A 21,895-nucleotide genomic window follows, 5' to 3' on the forward strand; every position below is an offset into this window, starting at 1 on the left:
AAGTGAATATTCCCTTGACACAAAATTAAAAAGATTTTCTTGTTTGAAATGAATATTTTCTCCAAGTCAGATAATACAATTTTATTTCGGGAGATCACGAACTTGAAACTATTCTAATGATTAATTTCTGTAATTTAAAGAAAATTGTTTTTTTAGTGCAGACAGAATTGGGCATGGATACTTTATTTAATATTTCGCATTATATTATTGTTATTTTTTTTATTTTTTTTTTTTTTCCATATAATGAATTATTTAGACTAAAATTTTTTTTCTTTCAATCATATGCACCAAAAATAATGCGATGTATGTTAAAAGAAAATCATTGAAACTATTTATTAAGATACTTCACTTAATTCTTTAAAAAATTAACATACATCGTAATATTTCGTTTCTGAAAAAATTTTGCTAATAACTTTGTTGTAGGTAAATGTTAGCAAAAAAAAAAATTTTTATGATGCATTATATTACAGAGAAAAAAAATTTTTGTTCAATATAATCTGAAAAAAAAAAAAAATTGTGCCCTAGTTTGTAAGTACTCGTGTCCAAATCGAAATAACCGTCTGAGAGTGTACTTTTAGCGTCAGGGTAATAAAAAGAGCGATCGAGAAGGAGTTTCCACGAAGGCAGGTGTAATTTCAACAAAAAGTACAACTTCTCGTTTCACCCGGTGTTTCAAACTCGCGCGAGTATCGGAGGTGGGTATGTAGATGAAGCTCACTCTCTTTTTTTTTTCGTCCCTATTCCCCCCCCCTTTTTTCAATTAAAATTCGCTCTTCCACGGAACAATAAACTATCGACGAGCAAGTATCGCAAGCTCCTATAGGTCGCATATTTTTTTCCTACCCGAGTCCCGGCACTTGCGTTACAAATTACAACAAATTGCTCGGCCGGAAAAAATCTGATCAAAGTTTACGATGAAAAAACTTGAGGTGGGTGGAAGCATAAAAAAAAAAAAAAAAAAAAAAATGATAATAATAACGAGCTTGCAGGCTGCGCGCTTTATCGGGAAATTCTTCGATTTAATTAGCCGAGCGAGAAAAATGTATATAAAGCTAGGATTAATTACTTTGGACCGATATGTCAATCGCAACTTTATACTATTATTATTATTGTTGTTATTATTATCATTATTGTTGTTATTGTTATCATGGATTAGTTTATTTTTAGATCTAAATAAATGCATGATGTACCTTCCTAGTCCCGCCTCTTTTGGAAGCTTCTTATGATAGATATTTGTATGGAACTTTAGGGGCTTATTCACTTGTACGAGAGAAATCCAAATAATCAAAAATGTCACAAAATTTTTAATGATTTTAAAATTAGTTTCCAATTAATTTATCATCTGTTTCGTATGGTATTGTACCTTCTGGAGTGATTTTAGCTAAGTTAGTTGAAAGCCACTCGTAGGCGATGATTATTTTCTTATTTTTTTTATTTTTTTTTTTTTTCAATAAACACACGTTAAAAAGTTTCTGTTTTATATATTATTAATTATCATTCTTAATTGAAGGATGATATTACGTTTTACAAATAACTTTAAATAAGTGGTAGTATGCATGTGAAGGATTAAAAAATTTAATTTAAATATTGACTTTTTTATTTATTCAAGATAAAAAAGACCATATTATTTACAATATTCATTTTCTCTTTTAAACATACATGTGTATGCTCATAGCGTATTAAATTTCGAATTCAGGATGACTAAAAAAAATTTTACATGCTATTTCATTACATCTCAATTCGTGTATGCTATACAAATGACTAATGATTTTACAATTCTACACAACTTGCAATCGTTTCCCAAAAAGAGGCACACAATTATGACGCAAAAAAAGCTCCTCTATCAAGCAACATTGAAAATATCGCCTAACGTACCAATACAAAGCTATAGTCGTATAGAGGAAAAAAAATCCGATAGCGCTCGTCGGCAAAAATGATCAACACAGGTAAAATAGTTATAAGCTCTATCTAGCCGGTGGCACGCGCCAAAAGAACAATACGGATGGATTTCGCCTGTGCAAGTGTGTTTGCAGAGATTGAGACTTTTTCTCCGCGCCAAGCCGATTGAGATCTGTATATATATATGTACATACTACACGAATACGAGTCCCTGCTATACGTAATGGTGAATAATAGGTTTCACAGTCACCGACGGATAGGGAAATATTTTTTTTTTTTTTTTTTAAAGTGTGGGTTTATTGTGTGCTTTTGATTGATGAAATAAAAAAAATAAATCGACTGGAATATGATTTGTTTAGTTAAAGGCTAACTTGTCCTAGCATTTCACAAAAACGGTAGGATATTGATAAAAAATGTTTAATATAATTATTTAATAAAATGTAAAACCTTGAGTGTTTTTATGAATTCCTTTCGGTAAATTTCGCGCGCACCAATAGCCAAAGTGGCTGAATTAAAAAAAAAAAAAAAAAAAAAAATGAAAATGACCTGCAAGGGATTTTCAGGATGATGAAAAATCATCAAAACCAGAAACAAAGAGATGGAAAACTCTGAGACTTTCCCACGAGGGAAAAAAACTTTTTTTATTTCCAAGAGGATTGCAAATACAGCTTGGACATTGTTTTTTTTCTTTGAGAGAGAGAGAGAAAAATGGGGGTCATCGCGCGGAGGTCTTGTTTAATCAGGTCTCGTTAGCAGCCAGCCCTGCAGGGAAAAACGCTTCAAACTTTTACTCCCGAGTAATGTGATGTACGTACTCACCCAAGAATGTGAAAAACTTTGTCCATACACTCCCTCGCTGCTTTCGTGCTCTTTTCACTTTAATTTAGATAAATTTTACACGAAGACCAAAAAAAAACCTCGACGAAATTCCCTGATGTGCATTTTTTTCCCAACAACAATCGAGCGGTTTTTACGCTGCATCTCAATTATTTCGACAACCAAACCACAAAGTTTGCCCACGCGGGCGCATCGGAATTCGATACCGACCAATCCTGCAATTTACATGATTCTCGAGCGCGGGAAAAATTCAATAGAGCATAATACGTACGTAACGCGCGAGTTTTTTTTTTCCAACCCATATGGATTGGTAATCTCTTTTTTTTGCGGCTGTACCGCAAAATCTGGAAAAATTTTTATCCATCCAATAGATCGAATCGTCGCGTACGAAGTATAATCGGATGTGCTATGTGAGCCCCCGCGGATCGTCAATTGGTTAATCCCCCCAACAGGGGATGAAAAAAAAGGAAAAAAAAAAAAAGTGGAAAACGCTTAAAAACTCGTTTGTCCGGCAATGTACGATCCCAAAAGCTGCGCTTAACGAGATAACCAGAGCGCCGTCGTCACCAGCAGCCTCTCTAATTAATTTAATAAACGATCACACGCGTTGTGACGTTATTACAGTGCACCAACTCAGCAACTCCTCAAAGAGAGCAAAACTTCGATAAACCCAAGCTGTGCACATACACATGTATACAGAGAGTAGAAGTAGCAGAAGAGGAGACACAGGGCGACTGTGCGCGCTGCCGTTGACTATTAGTTCGGCTGTACCAGCAGGCACCAATTAACGCCATCATTCTGTGTATAATTATATGATATAGAGCTCAACCATATTCTCGGTAAATCTTATTAATTTCCCGCACAGGTATACATGACGGATTTGGTTTACTTATCATTGAACTGGGGCACGGATACTTTTTTTTTTTTTTTTTTGATACTACGTACTCTTTTGCTAAAAATGTAATGGTTATCTATTTTAAAAGAATTGTTTTTCAAATACTATTTATAGCATAGTACTTGACTAAATTTTTTTTTTCTTTGCAGCAAACATAATGGATTACAGATTGAATGAAAAAAGAAGTGAAAGTGATTTGAATATTTTATACTCCATGACATACTTTGCCATTAATTTCAATACGTAGAAAGTGTATTGAACTCATCTGAGAAAAAAAATGTTCGTCTTAGTATTTTGTTGTAAATATTGATGAATAAAATTTTTTTTTCAATTTTAAATTGCTCTTCAATCAGGAAAAAACATTTTTTTTTCCCAACAAAGTGTTCAATCTTTAATTTACTGGAAAAAAAAAAAAAAATTATAAATTCAAGTCGCTGTATGAATATCTGAAATCCCACGTGATAGGGGGGTACAATGGCGTCTCTCGTCTCACGTCGAATTAACAAGCGAGAGCGCACAAGCTCATCCTCTCGTGGATCGATTGATTACGAATGACGGGATTCCCATCTCCCACTGACATCACTCCTCGTTACCAACCCCCGACGACCCCACTACGTTTCTCGTCAGCAGGTGCGAATATACCTCTTACAGGGACGATTTCGCAATTGGCCAACTGTCACTCTCTCCCCCTCCCCCCGGCATGGCTTTTCCTTTTAGATACGAAGAGCTGGTGCTATTTTTAGAGGCATTTTTCCGCTCGAGGTGGGTTCTTAAATATTAAAAAAAAAAAATTCGAATGAGCAGTTTACACTGGAGAGGGGTGAATTTCGATGTTCCTTTAGAAGTTTATAATTTTAAGGTGTTAACTTTACCAATGGTACGGTTATTTTTACATTTTGCCTAGGAATGAGTTTCGGAAAGTTTATTTATACAAGGAAAACAAAATTTTGTCAAGCCAAACAAACGTTTATCTGTATATACGACAAGAAATATTTACTTTAATAATATAAATGTAGTTATATATGGCCGTTTATTTGGTTTGAATAAATAAATTATTCGATTGTATTCACAATAAACGTATATATTTAGATACAAACAAGAAAATCTATTTGAAAAAAAAAAATTATGTATTTAGTTAAATATCTGTCAAATGTTACGTTGGAAACAAAAATTTATATTATTTAAAGTAATATTATTTGATTTTAATAAATAAATTGGAATCAACATTTATTTGGATTGACAAAATTTTTCTTTTTTCTGTTTAAAAATAGATTGTCATGCAAACAATTTATCTGTGTGTTTTTATTTTTCTCACGATTAAATTCACATGTTAAATACAATTAAGGGGTTTTGTGCTTAAAAACTACTAACAACATGAAATATACTCGACAAAAATTGTTTCCACCTAAAAGTAATGCACAATATTTTTAAAGAGAAACAAAAATACATTGAACAACATTTTTTCTGGACAACATGAAGTTTTGTCAAATGCTCCCTTTTACCCAGTCACAATCAAAGTACATTCTCCATCACGTTTGAAAAAGTGAATTTTAGTTAAAAGTATTTTGAAACGTATAAACTGAGTCGTACACTCGAGAAGCCAAAGCTATACGGTCATCAGATAAAGTATACACTGTAAACGCCGCAGCTGCACAACAGCCTAATATCGATGATAAATTACATTAGCAATAAACGAAATCATTATTGACAATATATGATTATAAATCAACCACTGCAGCATTAACGTTTCGACATCGTGATAAATAATGTTACGAAAAAATGTACAAATTATGGTTTGCAATACAAGTTGCAGCCTTAATTTTATTCGCAATGTAATGTTCTACGTGAAAAAAAAAAGTAAACGCGGATTTTAGTCGAACACTTTATCTCCATGAATTCAAGTTGCCCAAGTCAGAATAAAGTATCGCCCAAATGCTATATTGCACTGCACGTGTATAGTGACTCTTGCGACAAATACCAATAACCAATTATAATGTCATTAGTGATATCTCTTACGATACTAAAAATATCTATGACTACTTCAACACTTGCTGTAAGTACATCATTGTATGGAAGGCACCGACAGCAGTTTGGATATAGCAGTTCTCCTTGGGAAGTCAACGCTTTAACTATTTTCGTGTAGCAACACATAGTAAACAATATTTTTTTTCTACAGTAATGTTGCAGGTGATAAATTGGAAATACAAAGCCATTTCAACTTTGTTCAACGAAACAAGCGAATAAATATGTTACTCAGCAAGTGTTTAAGCATCCAAATCTAGACAGAAAATCCATCAAGTCAAAAAGGTAAGTCTTGTCATTAATTTAAAAAATCAGCTGCTATTTCATTCGCACGAACCTTTGTTTTTGTTTGCAAAAGAAAAAAACTGGTATTTTGGCTCATTTCTAAATATCCAAAAGAGACTTGTATCGCGTGGGAAACACAATTTATTACGTCTGGCCAAAAGTTACGAAGTATAACTTGTATTGTTAGTACACCAAGTGATTTTTTAATACACTGCAATGTGCCAAGTTATTACTTGACGCACAACAGCACGAAAAATTACTTGTACGAAAATTGAATATCCGCAGACTCCGTACAGGTAATTCGATAATTTGTGTTTCACACACAGAAGGCTCAAAAAAAAAAAAAAAATTCATGGCTAGAATACAGTTATACCTAATAAAGGAACCGAAGTAACTGTTTTCTAGACTGTAGTAGCAAGTAGAAACGTGCATGCACATCGCAAGTTGGGTGAAACTTTTTTAGTTTTCCCAATATATTAACTAGATACATCTTTAAAAAATTTTTCAATCCAAAAAAATATCAAAGTATAACTCATAAAATATAACGTATTCTACAACTTGCTAAATACATAAAAAGTTCTTTTTTCTCTAATCGGTAATGCTGTTAAGGAGGTTTGGGAGTATCATTCAGAGAGGCGAGTAACGGGGAGTCCCCCCTGCTCGCGCATCTGGGCCACCTTTACCGCGCACCTCCTCTTGCAGTCGACAAACTTGAAACTGTACGACTGTAACTGCTTATATTTTTGAAAAATGCCTGGCAAGACTTGATTTTTTTAGCCGAGCATTTTCTTTTTGTAACAAGTAATCTATGAAAACGTTTTTTTTTATTTCAACACATTTAGAATATACCTTAATTGTAAATCAAGACCGTGTTAAAGTGTCAATATTTCACAATTTCTTACTCTAAAATTTTTCCTGGTAAAAAATCTAAAAAAATTCATGTGCACTCCTAATATGCTCAAATATAACAAACATTTTTTTGGCACGTTTCTCCATTTTTAACTTTTCTCCCAAACCTCCTTGATATAGTCATGTGATAAAGTCCTTACTGAGATATTTTAAGTTTCTACAGCTCATAGCTTAATTTTTATAGCTTACGATTTTTTTGTTTTTTAGTCGCATTGGCTATTGAACCGCAGCACAGCTATTGCTACGTCAAAAAATACACAATACCAATGACCACAGCCCAAGAATCCGTCGCTGCAACTTTAGAGACACATCGATCACAACAAACTAATATGGCCGAAAAACCGAGTTCCTCGAGGGAATGCCATTCTTGTGATGTATGCCAAAAGTCTTTCCGCAATTCCAGTCTACTGGCATCACATTTGCAGATCCATTCTGGTGAAAAACCATATCAGTGCTCGGTTTGTTCACGAGCTTTTACTACAAATGGTGATCTCACAAGGCACATGCGAATCCATTCTGGTGAGAAACCATATCAGTGTGATTTGTGTCCCCAAAAGTTCAGCCAAAAAGGCAATCTTAAACATCACATGCGGATCCATTCTGGTGAAAAACCACATCAGTGCGATTTGTGTCCCCAAAAGTTTAACCATAACGGTAACCTTCAAAATCACATGCGGATTCATTCTGGTGAAAAACCATTTCAGTGCGATTTGTGTCCCCAAAAGTTCAGCCAAAAAGGCAATCTTAAACATCACATGCGGATCCATTCTGGTGAAAAACCACATCAGTGCGATTTGTGTCCCAAAAAGTTTAGCCATAAACACAGCCTTAAAAATCACATGCGGATCCATTCTGGTGAAAAACCATTTCAGTGCACGTTGTGCTCACAAAAATTTTGCTATAAAGTCTACTTAAAAATTCACATGCAGATCCATTCTGGTGAAAAACCACATCAGTGCGATTGGTGTTCACAAGCATTTAATCGAAATAGTGATCTCACGAGGCACATGCTAATCCACAAGGACGAAAGGCCCTATGTTTGCTCTATTTGTCCAAAAACTTTTCGACGTAAACATCATCTCGCAGGTCACCAATTGATTCACACAGGAACTAAGTCCTTTGGCTGTACAGTTTGTCATGAATCTTTTCGACTGAGACACCAACTCAAAAATCACATGAACATACATACGAAAGCAAGCACCAATTGCTCACCATCTAAATCCAACCAAAACGAAGTTCTTATGCAGCACATAAATGTCCAGCACAACATATTTCGCTGCGACGAGTGTCCGCAATCATTTACCCGCAAAAGCAGCCTCATAAAACACATTGGGTATGAGCACAACTATCGCTGCACTCAATGCCCACAAACTTTTTTCCGGAGCAGTTGTCTTGAGAGTCATGTGCGCAATTGGCATTTGCATCCATGTGGCGAGTGTCAGAAAATATTCACTGATTCAAATAGTCTCGTGAGTCACGAACGTGATAATCATTTCCACCGTTGCATGGCGTGTACGCGATCTTTTCATTGCATCAGTGATTACAACAAACACGTAGCTAATTGGCACCCGTTTAGTTGTGACATATGCAAACGTTATTTTAACATGTTATCCGACCTCTTGTGTCACAAATACGATTGTCACGATCTTTAGTCACGTAAAGCCAAGTCAGTGATTATCCTTAGTCGCAGCATTAACACAGAATTTAATACAATCATAAAATACTGAAATCCTTATTTTTATATCAAATGAATTATTATGTTCTTTCATTTTTAAAATAATGTTAAAGTTATTGTATATCTGCTAAAATGTGTTCATGTAATTAATAATTCCAAATAAACGTATTTTTATTTATATTTTAGTCTTTCTTACTTTTCCCAACAGGCTCATTTCTGTGCATAAAACCTCATGTTAATATAAACATTTATTTGGATACAAACACAAAAATAAATACTTGGAAAAAAAAAAAAGTTCAATACATATTAAATATTGCGAAATAAAGAATTGATTTTTTGATACAAATCAATATGATTCGATCTGAATAAATACATTTTTTGTTTGTATTCGAATAAACGTTTACTTGAATATTAACAAACAAAAAAATATTAATTTGAATACTATAAGTATCTAGTTGAACATCTATCAAATGTTACGTTGTAAAGAAATCATTTATATGATCAAATTTAATATTATTTGATTTGAATGAATAAATTTTTCGTTTGTATTGGAATAAACATTTATTGTAAAAATGGATTGTCATGCAAAAAATGTATGTATGTATTTTCATTTTTCTCACGAACGAATTTACATGTTAAATACAAGTAAGGAGTTTGGTGCTAAAAAACTACTAACAACACGAGTTATACTCGACAAAAATTGTTTTTACCAAAAGTGTTGCACAACATTTTTTCTGGACAACACGAAATTTTGTCAAGTGCTCCCTTTTACCCAGTAACAATAAAAAAAAAATTTTATCACGTTTGAAGAAGTAGAGTTTATTCAAAAGTATTTTAAAACGTATCAATTAAATCATACACTCAAGAAGCCAAAGCCATACTGTCATCAGTTAAAGTACTGCAAACACCAGCTGCACGAAAATCTATATAATATCGATAGTAAATGATCCGATAAATAAATCCATGTAATATTCGCGTTAAATGATCGGATTATATTTATATACTGGTATCAGCCACTGCAGAATTATTGTTTCGACATAGTGATACACGCGAGAAGCTGCGCACTTTTGTAGTCATTAAAAAAAACTTTGTAAGTCATTCTAAGTCTTTCAAAGATCGCGTAAGTCACCATAAGACTTCAGAGTGCGCAGCCCCTCGGATACACGTACTTAATATTATAAAAAAAACGTGCAAAATATGGTTTGCGATACAAGTTGCAGCCTCAAGGTTTTCTATCGCGTGCACCGCGGCAGATTCAATTGCGAATTAGCATGCAAAACCTTTGGAGAGATTTCAATTACTCGAGAGGGCGAATTTATACACAGGATTTCCTCCTCCCCGCCACTTGTTGTTGTTGTTGTTGCTGCTGTCGGATATTTAAAATACGCGCCCACGATACTACGGCCTCCATTGCCTCGTTGTTTGTTTATCAAACGTTTGATTATATTTCCCCCACCCCCGCGACACACACGCGCGGTATGTATAATCCAAAAGAGCTGTACTACACGGGTTTAACGAGCGCGGGGGGATTGGGCGCTTGGAAATAATTACGAAACTTGCCGGGGCAATTATCGATCCCCCAAACTTGGGTTTAAGCTGTTGTGCGAAGCTCAACATGTTAATATCCCCCTTTAAAGCGGAAATTGTAAAATTTCACTTTTACGACAATTTATCGCGAACGAGGCGTGATTTATGTGTGAAGGACGAGTGTTAAGCGAAACGGATGATTAGGCACTTTTGTGAAGCGTATGTTTTAAAAATAGATGTATATATATGCGGTATACCTAATAAATTAATTAGCGCATGGAAATTTGCTTCGGCGGGTGTTGGTTTTCTGGGCTAATTAAATTTATGCGTCGGTAATAATTTTGCATGTACGGGTACAGGGTATTGGGTTATACGCATGGGGTGAAGAAACATCGTGTCGATACGATATCAAATGACGTTACCTTTTGACGAAATCGAGTTTGCGATGAACGAGCGCGTGGTTCATTTTGTTGGTAATTTGTAGCTGACGTTGGGTAATTGTGCATTACTAATTATAAATTAGCTTTATTCGCGTAGAGTTGGATTACAAGGCCTGTTTTAGATTACGAAAAACCAGCTGTCTTATAGTTGAGAGGTATGAAAAAAAAAAAAAAAAATTTATCACTAGGGACTACATTTTTATACCTTACGGTTAGAAAATTTATGTCACAAGGCAGATGCTACAGCAGAGATGCCATTACTCAAAATTTGTGCGAAAACAAAAACTCTACTCGAGCTTAATGCACCGAGTTTATCGGACAGCTAACAGACAGAAATAAAATAGCTCCCACGAGCCACTCTCTTTCCTGAGCTTTCAAGTAATCAAACTCCGAAACAACAGGACAACATTTAAAATTTTGACTTTTTTTTTTTTTTTTTTCTTTTTTGGTAACAGTATTTCAAGTAGAAGGACACGTCGATAAAAAAAAATATTCATTTGTAGGAAAAATTTGATAATTTGCGCGAAGAAGCAGGGTGTAAATAAAAATTTTTTTCCCGAATCGTACACAGCTGCAGTAGACGTAGATAAACTCGCTTTCAAATGAGTCGCCGAGCGAATCCCTCGAGAGCTTGCAAGGACGAGGAACAAACATTCAGCAACTTGTAAACTTTTTTTTTTTTTTTTATTATTTCCATGAATAGAAACATAAATACATAAACACAGCAATTGAAATCATTTGTGCAGCGTAGCTAAGAACCTCGACAAAGAAGTATATACCGTCAATAAGGCCCCGCAAGCTCAAAAAAGAAGAAAAAAAAAAAAAATTCAGCAAACTCAGAGGAGATCGAAAAAATGGTCGTGTTATACACCTCTCCCGTCATTAATGCAGCGTGAGATACCTGCTCGATTGAATACCAGCCGCACGCGGTTGTGAGTTTTCGCTCGAGATGAATATTTTCCTGGTTGGGCGAACAGACCTTTTTTTCCTCACTCACAATTTTTCCTCTATGATAATATTCAATCGATGATTGTGGATTTTATCCTTTTTTTTTTTTTTTTTTCGTTTAAGGGAGAAGTTTTTTTTTTTATAGCTAGAGCACGCATGAAAATAAATTAGAGAAAAAGATAAATCGGTCTTTGACGCAGTGCGAGGAGGAGGAGGAGGAAGTCCAACTTTTTTTGCCATCTAGTCCGCGTGAGCGACGAAAAAAAAAAAAAAAAAAGTTGGTACATACACATTTTCGAATGACTTTTCCACGGCAAAGTCTCCCTCGAGCTTTTGTATGTATTCGTAATACTGCGCCCAGTGCCATGGGATAAAGTTGAAATATTCATTGAAGCTACGTGAGCGCGTTTGGTAAAGGACGCGCGGGTTAATATTTTAAGCGGCACGTGCGTACGTATGGACGGTTTTTTGTTTGTTATTCACGAGTTTGCAAATATTTTCTGGGTCACTTGGTTTTTCGATACAAGCACGATATGAAGAGAAAAACAAAACAAAAAACTATTATTGTTATGGCGAAACCTGGGAATTTCACCAAACAGCCAAACGCTATGATTATCATCAAGTTTTCCCTTAAGGCTCGATTGTTGTTGAGCGCGATTGATCGGAATAATTAATCGAGGAGGGGTGCATTAATTACAATATATCCGATGTGCGTTTCGCGCGTTGTACAATCATCACGGGCATCCGTAATGTATTGGGGATCAAATTGTTTGTGAAATAACGAAATGTATACGGCAAAATTGAGCGATAAATACTTTCAACAACTAATTACGTCGTTGTCAACAAAAATAAAATGGTTGTTGGTGCAACTATCACTGATCGCCCAATTTCTTTGAAATACAACAAAAAAAAAAAAAAAAAATTAGGTGTTTGAAAAAAATGTTTCATTCCATGAAATTCATATTTTTTCAATAAATTGGGAAAAATTTTTTTTCAAAAACGTATCACTGTAAACAAAAATATTGAATGGAACGAGGATTATGTTTTTGTATCAAGTGTACCCTTGTAATAAACATTCTACTGAAACAGGAATAGAATACATTTGCAATACTGTCAGTCGGTTGATCGAGGAGGCAATAATAATCCCTTGAGCAGAGTAAGCATATAATAGTCCTTTGAGACGCACAAAGCTCCGCGCTGTAATGCATACAATCCTGTGTATATATATATACGACCGTCTTGATTTCCTCCTTGGGTGCATATATATTACACAATGTATACGTGTGCGTGTGTGTGTTTACAGACACACCAAAGCGTCAAAGTGCCAATCAATCGCTACAATAGAGAGTATTACACGCTTGGCTGTATATTTGAAACCAAAACTGATATACCCCAGAAGACATTGCGAAACGTCGCGTTTACGTAGACGTGCATGATACTTACGTGCGTGAATCTATCGATTTATTGTCAAAAAAAGGGACGCGTAGCGTTTGATATTTATGGATCGAGCACGTGCGCGTGGGATATGTATATATATACATAATGTATAGGTACGAAGGCCAAAATCGTCGTCTAACAAAAAGAGATACATATCGAGCGACGTATGCTTCATCCATAAATCAGACTGGCTGTGCTTCTTCGCCCGAAATAATGTCGACTCATTTTGATATACATCAGGTCCAAGTATCTGGTCTCGGGCTACACCTGGACGCATTTTGTGACTTTTCGAACGATCGGTACATCGCGACTTTTAAAATACTTTTTTTGCTAAGAATGTGGTTCATTATTTGTACCAAAAAGAAATTCAAATTAAAAAAGAAAGAAAGAACAATTTAGGGGGGGGGGAATAGACAAAGCGTTCGTATATCTTAATTCAAATACTTTAAAATAAAAAACTTGACCGATAGTTTTTTTTGGCACGAGATAGTATTTTTTCTTTATTCATAGAATGTTCGACGAATCGGTTGATTTGCGGCTGATTGGGAAGCAACAGCAGTGATGTACTTAAGGGTCGATTCCAAAATTCGTCTCACCCCGGGGGGAGAAAAACCATCGAGCCCTTTCACCCCCAGCCGACAGATAGGGCGCGAAAAACATCTTCGCGGGTATACGTTCGAAATCGAAACGGGTGGTAGTATTAGACACATGCACGTAAACATACAGAGACGCGTCAAGCTATGGGTATGCGTGGGGAGGCTCAGCCGAATTTTCCATTTCCGGGCGTCGGGCGCGTCAGTCGAAAGAAAAACCCGAGGATGGTACAGGTCGGGAGGAGCGTCTCTGCTGTTGGGGGTTCGGATAGAGACGCGGGAGCTCATCTATGTACGTGACGGGTGAATCGAGCCGTGAAAGAGCAGAGCAGATATGTACCCTCTCGCCCTCGGGAGACATCGCAGGGGATTGGTATGAAGGGCCTGTTTTTTGGGAGTCGGGCTATCCTCCTTTTTCGCGGAGATTGCCCGCGGCCCTTTGCTTATTACCGCTCCCTCTTTCTCCCTCCACCGAACTCGTTGGTTCTTTCATTTTTTTTTCCCCTTTCCCATTTTCAAAAATTTTACGAATGGCAAACAAGTTTTTTCATCAGTTATTTATGAATCACTCGAGAGCTACAGACTTCACTCAATTTTCAACATATTTACGTATACTCAATGATTTCGGAAAAAATGGTTACACCACGGATTTTTGATTTTCATTCAGCTTGCAAAATTTTCATATTTTCAGCATACATTGCAATTCACGTTTTTTAATGTGTTACTGTCCTTAATGACAAAAACCATTTTATAAACATCATTTCGTGTGCAATACCCGTGTCTAAAAAAATCCGCTGTTTTAAAACATTTAGAAGTAACAAATTATTAATTTGTTGAAAGAAAAACGAAAATCCTCCAAATTTTTTTCCCTTTCAATAATCATTCATCAGAACCAAACTCAACAACTTACATATGCTCTCGAATAACCGATGGCCAATCAAAACCAAATACTCAGCTGACACTTGTTTAGCGGCATCTTCCGAGATTTCGGAAGCACTCCCTCGTATCTCTTTTATCCAGGACTACGGTCCCGATCTTTAATGTTCCAGCCCCAAGTTTGGTGAAAAGAAGACGCTACCTCCCCCCTTAAATTGCTCAGTCTTTATCTCCCCATCGTGTATACACGTATATATATATATACTATCTCTCCCAGCCACCGGACCTCCAGCCCAGCGCGGAGTTTCAATGGGAAAGTAAATTATATATACCTCCGCGTCTGCTCGGACAAACACACGTACATAATACATCCCGCGCAGAGAGCGGAGATGAAAATCCTCCGCACAATGGGCTCTGTACAGTTGGCCTGGAGTGGGTGCATCGAGAGAAACACGCTCGCAAACATTCTCTCTCTTTCTCTCCTTCGACTTTCCTCTTCTTTTCAGAAATGCACGGAACTCCCGGGTAGCGATGATAGCTCGACTTGCACGGCTTTGAAAAAAAGAAAGAAAGAAAAAGGAAGAACCGAGTGGTTACTCTATAGGCGTGTGCGCTATCTTACTCCGAGGGGATCGATTTTTCTCCTCCAGTCGTGGCCTTGAAGCCTTTGCGTGGGTGCACGTTCTCGAGAGCACCGAATCGTGCATTGAAAAAAAAAAAGTAACTAGTAGTTTGATGTATGTACTTTGCATCAAATACAAGTACTTATAACAACAGAGCTACTAACAAATACAAACATCGCATCTCGAGGGACTAGGAATTTTCTCAGATGGGAGTTTTTCGACGAAGAAAAAAAAAAAGAGGGGGTTAATTAGCCGAGGGCAGAGTAATAAGCGCGAGGTCTTTGTACCCCTTGTTTGCGGGTGGATGCCGGCGGGAACAATGACAGCCAAGGAAAAAAAGAAAGAAAAAAAAATAGGAAAACAGAGTGGGTGAAAAATTAGGCTGTGCGTGTGGAGCGCGGGATGATTGTTGCGCGTCGGGGGTGTGAAAAATTCATTAGGTGTAAGGGATAGTTTGGGGGTCGTTGCGACATTTCTGCGTGTGTGGGTGGGTAGGTTGACCGAAGCTCCGTCCCTATATACCTGCTGCTGCGGTATGGTCATAGTGTACCGACCGTTGCTATGTCCTGACCTTTGTGATGGCCATGTGTACATTGTATACGCGTTGTGAGGTGCTGTTGTTTATGTTCATAATTATATTGTTGTAATAATGGTTTAGCTATAAATACATTGAGGTCGTTGGACTTCTAGGGTCAAATTAAGGTGCGTATGCATGGAGTCTTGAACTTTGAGCCCATTTGCCCGTGTAAATGCGAGGAAAAGAGTACATTGTCATGTTCCTGCTTCTCACTCGCACTCACACGCAACTTTGGTTCGTAATATTTATAAACGAGAACGCACATGCGAGCGCACACATACGTGTGAATACATCTACAAAAAAAATTTTCGAAATTTTTCATAAGTTTGAAAAAGAAAAAAAAATTTCTTTTTTCTGCACACCCTCGAGTCCAGGCTCATTTTGTTCTTAATGTCAAGTACTACCTGCAAAGAATTGTGAACGCAGATTTTAGTCGATCAATGAATTTTTATGAATTGAAGATGGCCAAGTCGAAATAAAGTATCGCCCAAATGCTACGAACGCGTATTGAGACTAATGCGACTAATACCAATAACCAATTACCATGTCATTAGTGATATCTCGTACGATACTAAAAATATTTATGACCAAATCAAAATTTACTGTAAGCATCGGGTTTTAAGCACCTACAGCGGTTTGGGTAGCAGTTACTCATGTGGCAGCAGGAAGTCGACGCTTCAGCTATTTTTGTGCAGCAATACTTGATAAACAATAATTTTTTTCTACAGTAATGTTGCAGGTGATAAATTGGAAATACAAAGCCATTTCAACTTTGTTCAACAAAACAAGCGAATAAATATGTTATTCGGCAAGTGTTTAAGCATCCAAATCTAGACAGAAAATCCATCAAGTCAAAAAGGTAAGTCTTGTCATTAATTTAAAAAATCAGCTGCTATTTCATTCGCACGAACCTTTGTTTTCGTTTGCAAAAAAAAAAAAATGGTATTTTGGATTATTTCTAAATGTATAAAAGAGACTTGTATCACGTGGATATAGCTTATCATTTTTTTTTTTTTTTTAGTCGCATCGGCCATTGAATCGCAGTACTGCTATTACTACGTCGAAAAACACAAAATATCAAATTACCACCGACCACAGCCCAAGAATCCGTAGCTGCAACTTTCGAGATACATCGATCACAACAAACTAATATGGCCGAAAAACCAAGTTCCTCGAGGGAATGCCATTCTTGTGATGTATGCCAAAAGTCTTTCCACAATTCCAGTCAACTGGCATCACATTTGCGAATCCATTTTGGTAAAAAACCATACCAGTGCTCGGTTTGTTCACGAGCTTTTACTACAAATGGTGATCTCACAAGGCACATGCGAATCCATGCTGATGAAAAACCATATCAGTGTGATTTATGTCCCCAAAAGTTCAGCCAAAAAGTCAACCTGAAAAATCACATGCGGATCCATTCTGGTGAAAAACCATATCAGTGCGATTTGTGTCCCCAAAAGTTCAGTCAGAACTGCAGTCTTCAAAAACACATGCGGATCCATTCTGGTGAGAAACCATACCAGTGCAATTTGTGTCCCCAAAAGTTCAGTCAGAACTGCAGCCTTAAAAAACACATGCGGATCCATTCTGGTGAAAAACCATATCAGTGTGATTTGTGTCCCCAAAAGTTCAGCCAAAAAGGCAATCTTAAAATTCACATGCGGATACATTCTGGTGAAAAACCACATCAGTGCGATTTGTGTCCCCAAAAGTTCAGCCGAAAAGTCAACCTTAAAAATCACATGCATATCCATTCTGGTGAGAAACCATACCAGTGCTCGGTTTGTTCACGAGTTTTTACTAAAAATAGTGATCTCACAAGGCACATGCTTTTTCATTCAGGTGAGAAACCATACCATTGCGAATTGTGTCCCCAAAAGTTCAGCCAAAACGGCCATCTTAAAATTCACATGCGGATCCATTCTGGTGAGAAACCATACCAGTGCTCGATTTGTTCACGAGTTTTTACTACAAATAGTGATCTCACAAGGCACATGCTTTTTCATTCAGGTGAGAAACCATACCAGTGCGAATTGTGTCCCCAAAAGTTCAGTCAGAACTGCAGCCTTCAAAAACACATGCGGATCCATTCTGGTGAGAAACCATACCAGTGCGATTTGTGTCCCCAAAAGTTCAGTCAGAGCTGCGGCCTTAAAAAACATATGCGGATCCATTCTGGTGAGAAACCATACCAGTGCGATTTGTGTCCCCAAAAGTTCAGTCAGAACTGCAGCCTTAAAAAACACATGCGGATCCATTCTGGTGAGAAACCACATCAGTGCGATTTGTGTTCACAAGCTTTTAATCAAAATAGTGATCTCACGAGGCACAAGCAAACTCACAGGGACGAAAGGCTCTTCAATGGCACTACGTTTCCGAATACTTTTCGAAATAAACATCATCTCGCAGGTCACCAATTGATTCTAACGAAAACTAAGTCCTTTGGCTGTACAGTTTGTCATAAATCTTTTCGACTGAGACACCAACTTAAAAATCATATGAAAATACATACGAAAGCGAGGACCAATTGCTCACCATCTAATTCCAACCAAAACGATGTTCTTATGCAGCACATAAATGTCCAGCACAACATATTTCGCTGCGACGAGTGTCCGCAATCATTTAACCGCAAAAGCAGCCTCGTTAACCACATTGGGTCTGAGCACAACCATCGCTGCACTCAATGCCCACAAACTTTTGTCCGAAGCAGTTATCTTGAGAGTCATGTGCGCAATTGGCATTTGCATCTATGTGGCGAGTGTCAGAAAATATTCACTGATTCAAATAGTCTCGTGAGTCATGAACGTGATAATCATTTCCACCGTTGCATGGCGTGTACGCGATCTTTTCATCGAATCAGTGACTACAACAAACACGTAGCTAATTGGCACCCGTTTAGTTGTGACATATGCAAACGTTATTTTAACATGTTATCCGACCTCTTGTGTCACAAATACGATTGTCACGATCTTTAGTCACGTAAAGCCAAGTCAGTGATTATCCTTAGTCGCAGCAGTAACACAGAATTTAATACAATCATAAAATACTGAAATCCTTATTTTTATATCAAATGAATTCTTATGTTCTTTCATTTTTAAAATAATGTTAAAGTTATTGTATATCTGCTAAAATTTGTTAATGTATTTAATAATTCCAAATAAACGTATTTTAATTTATATTGTAGTCTTTTATACTTTTCCGAGAGAGGCACAAATATATCTGTGCATGAACCGACAGATCAAATTGCACGAAAACAAAAAAAAAAGAATGTAAGTATGTCAATAAAAACATGTAACCAATCCTCTAGCCATAATTCAAACTATTATAACTTTTGACACAGTAACACTAAGAATTTTTCAGGTTAATTAAACAAGTAACTGCCCCAATAGACGTTCGGATACTGACGTTCCGTCCCATATCACCAAATTGTTTGCTGCTCTTGGGAGCGATATTTGCTTGACCCTTTCTATTTTTCATGTCCTCAGAAACTGTGGAAATACTCCTACTTTTTTTTCGGAAGGTCAAGAAGTTTGATGGGACCGTTCTCATGCCCTGCAAGAACGCAGATGCAGCAGATAATACGTGCAATTTTCATTGCAACCATATAAAGGAGCGCATGTGGAACTAAAGCTTCCAATACATTTTGTCAATCTTTCGGTCTTTCGGTTGGGCATCACGAGACAATCAATAATGCTATCGGTGGTCCATAGGTGATCAGTTACCAGTCATCCTTGACGAGATCACAGTGGAAGCTTATAGTTCACTCGTTATAATATAATTATTAGATAACGATTTTTTATTACGTACCAACTTTCCGTTTCTTGGAGAATCTGACGAACTCGTCATCGAAAATGACAAAGAGGTTTGCTTATGCGCCTCTCCGAGAGTTTTTTTATGAAACTGTCAACATAATTCTTTTTTATACGCGTACTTATTTATTTGTCACACAACATTTTTTTTTCCTTGAAAGAAACAAAAAAATGTTATTAACTATCTTGCAGAAAAAAGGCGATGGCTCCCAGACCATATATTATTACTCCTACCTTCCTCTTTAAGGGTCCCGGATATATATATTGTACGCGCCAAGCTTTCGAGAAGATATTCGAAGCATAATATACGTACGGAAGCAGCTTTAGCGTGCACCTACATGTATAATCTACGTTTTGTCGCCCGTCTCTCTCGAGTCGCGCTCACGTCGCTACTTTTGCGAGGCTTTTAACCTAATTTGCGAGAAGCGCAGCTCCACAGAGACACACATACTTTACCCCCTTCCCTCCTCCTGCCCCGCATCGCTTCTCGTACCAAGAGTCTCTCTCCTCGCAAAGTAGCTATGCGCAGACGAGGAGGGGAAGGAGGAAGAAGGCGACTCGTGCTTTATTAATTATCAGCACATCCAATCTCCCTCCCTCTCTCACCTCGTTTTCCTTTTTTTCGCAATGTATACTTATAGGTATCGGCACGAATAATTAGTGTCCGGCATGGCTGGGGTAATCATTAAAGACTACATTGATTTAGGCGTGGATAACAAAGAAAATAATCGTCACAACATGAATAACGTCATTTATAGGATCGGTAGGTGCATTTGTAATTTTTTCCCTCTACATTTCACTGCCATCGTCCCTTTGATCGAAACGTGTCTTATTTAGTTTGGCCCGCGTTTTTGCAATGTTTATTGTTGGGAACGTCAGATGTTCCCACTGTTTATCAAAGCAGGTCCCTTTGACCCGCACTGGAATAAAAAAAACTGATCACAACAAAATATAGAGACAGAAAAACAAAAGAAAACGAACATTTCCCTTCACGTGAACCTTGCAATGTATGCACAACAACAACAACACGATATAGAGTGACAAAGGCACCGAAATAGCCTCCGGTACAACCCATCATGAGTTTTCATCGGGCACCAGCGAAGCAAACGCGGGACAATATTATACTGTATGCGATGGTCTGCGTGACACGCGCCCAATATTCCCGTACAGGCCATCCCGGAACAGCCGCGCTCGCAAATGAGATGCGTCCACGAGGCGGTATAGCTGGACGGTAGCGATAAGTCAATTTACAGGGTCATCCGTATACGGTGTGCGGCGTATGTATCTCATGCAAAGAGAGACTATACTGCGCGCGTCCGATGATTTTGATGAATCGTGTGGAAAGTGGGGGGTAAGAGAAATTAATCTACCGCTGGTTAACGAGGAAAAAAAATTACGTGTACCCCGTATATGTGTAGGTGGTAAATTTAATGTCTCGTTGTTTACAAGGTTAAACGTGCACTTGTTTCCCTCGAGGAGACATTAACGAGGCATCGCAGCGAGGGTGGATGGAATAATCAAGTCAGAGCCAATATACGAGGAGCGTCTAGTCAGCCCTGGTCTATGTGATACGAGGACAAATACACGCAAAAGAAAGTGAGAGAGAGGGTTGATGTTGCTGAAATCTTTTGAAACATTTGGGGATGAATACCAGTGCACATGAGTAGGGGGTGTGAAAATAAAAATGGATCGGTTTTCCGAGGAAAAGTCTTTGCCTTATACGACACGTGTACAGGTACACGTCACACGCGCGTCAGTCGAGCTCTTGATGCCGGGCTCCTCGACACGTCTGTCCATGGTATACGGACGGATGTGTCCCGCTGTCAAATGCACTTTGACCGAAATAACGGAGGGTCCTTGAAGGCTTTTTGACGAATTAATCGACGAAACGCTGTTTTCTATGAAGTGGGTCGGAATGCAAGGGTATGCAAAAGACATGAGCTTTAAGGAGTTTTTTTTTTTTTTAATGAGTGAAAAGTACGGCAAAGTTGACGAGAACCTTTTGGTGACGAGGAGTTGGTGCGTTTGAACACTTCTCAACTCATTGCGATATGGATAATGCTCCCTTCTTTTTCTCCAGCATAAAGGATCAAGAAGAAAATCCTCAAGTCATGAAAAAAATGTTTATCCAAAAATATAAAACTAGAAGCAGAGTAAACTTAAGTGGAAATAATCTACGTTGCGGCCACTTTCACATGTGGCTATTTTCAATTACTATTTAAGGATAACAATAATAATGTAATGATGTAAGCAAACGGACAATCCTTTTGAGTAAATCTAAATTTCAACATGGAAAACAACTCGTATTTTCGAAACTGCAGTGTCCAAAACAGATTTTTCGATCCAGCAAATCTGAGCTGTTGCATTCTTCCTTTTCCCGAGGCGTTAAAACGTGCATAAAAGTGTATCTGCGTCGGTCATTTTTCCGATATGGTATATATATATTGTATACACCTACAGCCAACGCGCAATATTAGCACCAGAAGGAACAGTATACAGGACAAGTATCATTGTTATCGTTGCCTATTGTGTCACCACTT

At 37.4% G+C, this 21,895-nt stretch overlaps 3 protein-coding genes across 5 annotated transcripts in view; 2 read left to right on the plus strand and 1 right to left on the minus strand.

Annotated features, from left to right (window-relative positions):
- Positions 1–21,895, minus strand: part of mub (poly(rC)-binding protein mub) — an 80,173-nt gene that overhangs the window by 36,962 nt on the left and 21,316 nt on the right. The gene's annotated exons all lie outside the window — the stretch shown is intronic.
- LOC106643821 (uncharacterized) lies at positions 5,726–8,540 on the plus strand. Its single transcript, XM_089595230.1, has 2 exons — positions 5,726–5,938; positions 7,055–8,540. The coding sequence occupies exon 2, from the start codon at positions 7,114–7,116 to the stop codon at positions 8,497–8,499; it is 1,386 nt and encodes a 461-aa protein (XP_089451356.1). The 5' UTR covers positions 5,726–5,938; positions 7,055–7,113; the 3' UTR covers positions 8,500–8,540.
- LOC149373951 (uncharacterized) lies at positions 16,309–18,597 on the plus strand. Its single transcript, XM_089595206.1, has 2 exons — positions 16,309–16,402; positions 16,565–18,597. Exon 2 carries the CDS (start codon positions 16,695–16,697, stop codon positions 18,519–18,521), a length of 1,827 nt encoding a protein of 608 aa, XP_089451332.1. The 5' UTR covers positions 16,309–16,402; positions 16,565–16,694; the 3' UTR covers positions 18,522–18,597.

The sequence above is a fragment of the Copidosoma floridanum genome, unplaced genomic scaffold, assembly GCF_036245765.1.
Source record: "Copidosoma floridanum isolate Cflo_tuat_1 unplaced genomic scaffold, Cflo_Japanese_pri ptg000025l, whole genome shotgun sequence".
Taxonomy (NCBI): Eukaryota; Metazoa; Arthropoda; class Insecta; order Hymenoptera; family Encyrtidae; genus Copidosoma; species Copidosoma floridanum.

Excerpts from the sequence above, each read along its gene's own strand:
- LOC106643821 (XM_089595230.1), top strand. The coding sequence starts at position 7,114 with ATGACCACAGCCCAAGAATCCGTCGCTGCAACTTTAGAGACACATCGA.
- LOC149373951 (XM_089595206.1), top strand. The coding sequence starts at position 16,695 with ATGGCCGAAAAACCAAGTTCCTCGAGGGAATGCCATTCTTGTGATGTA.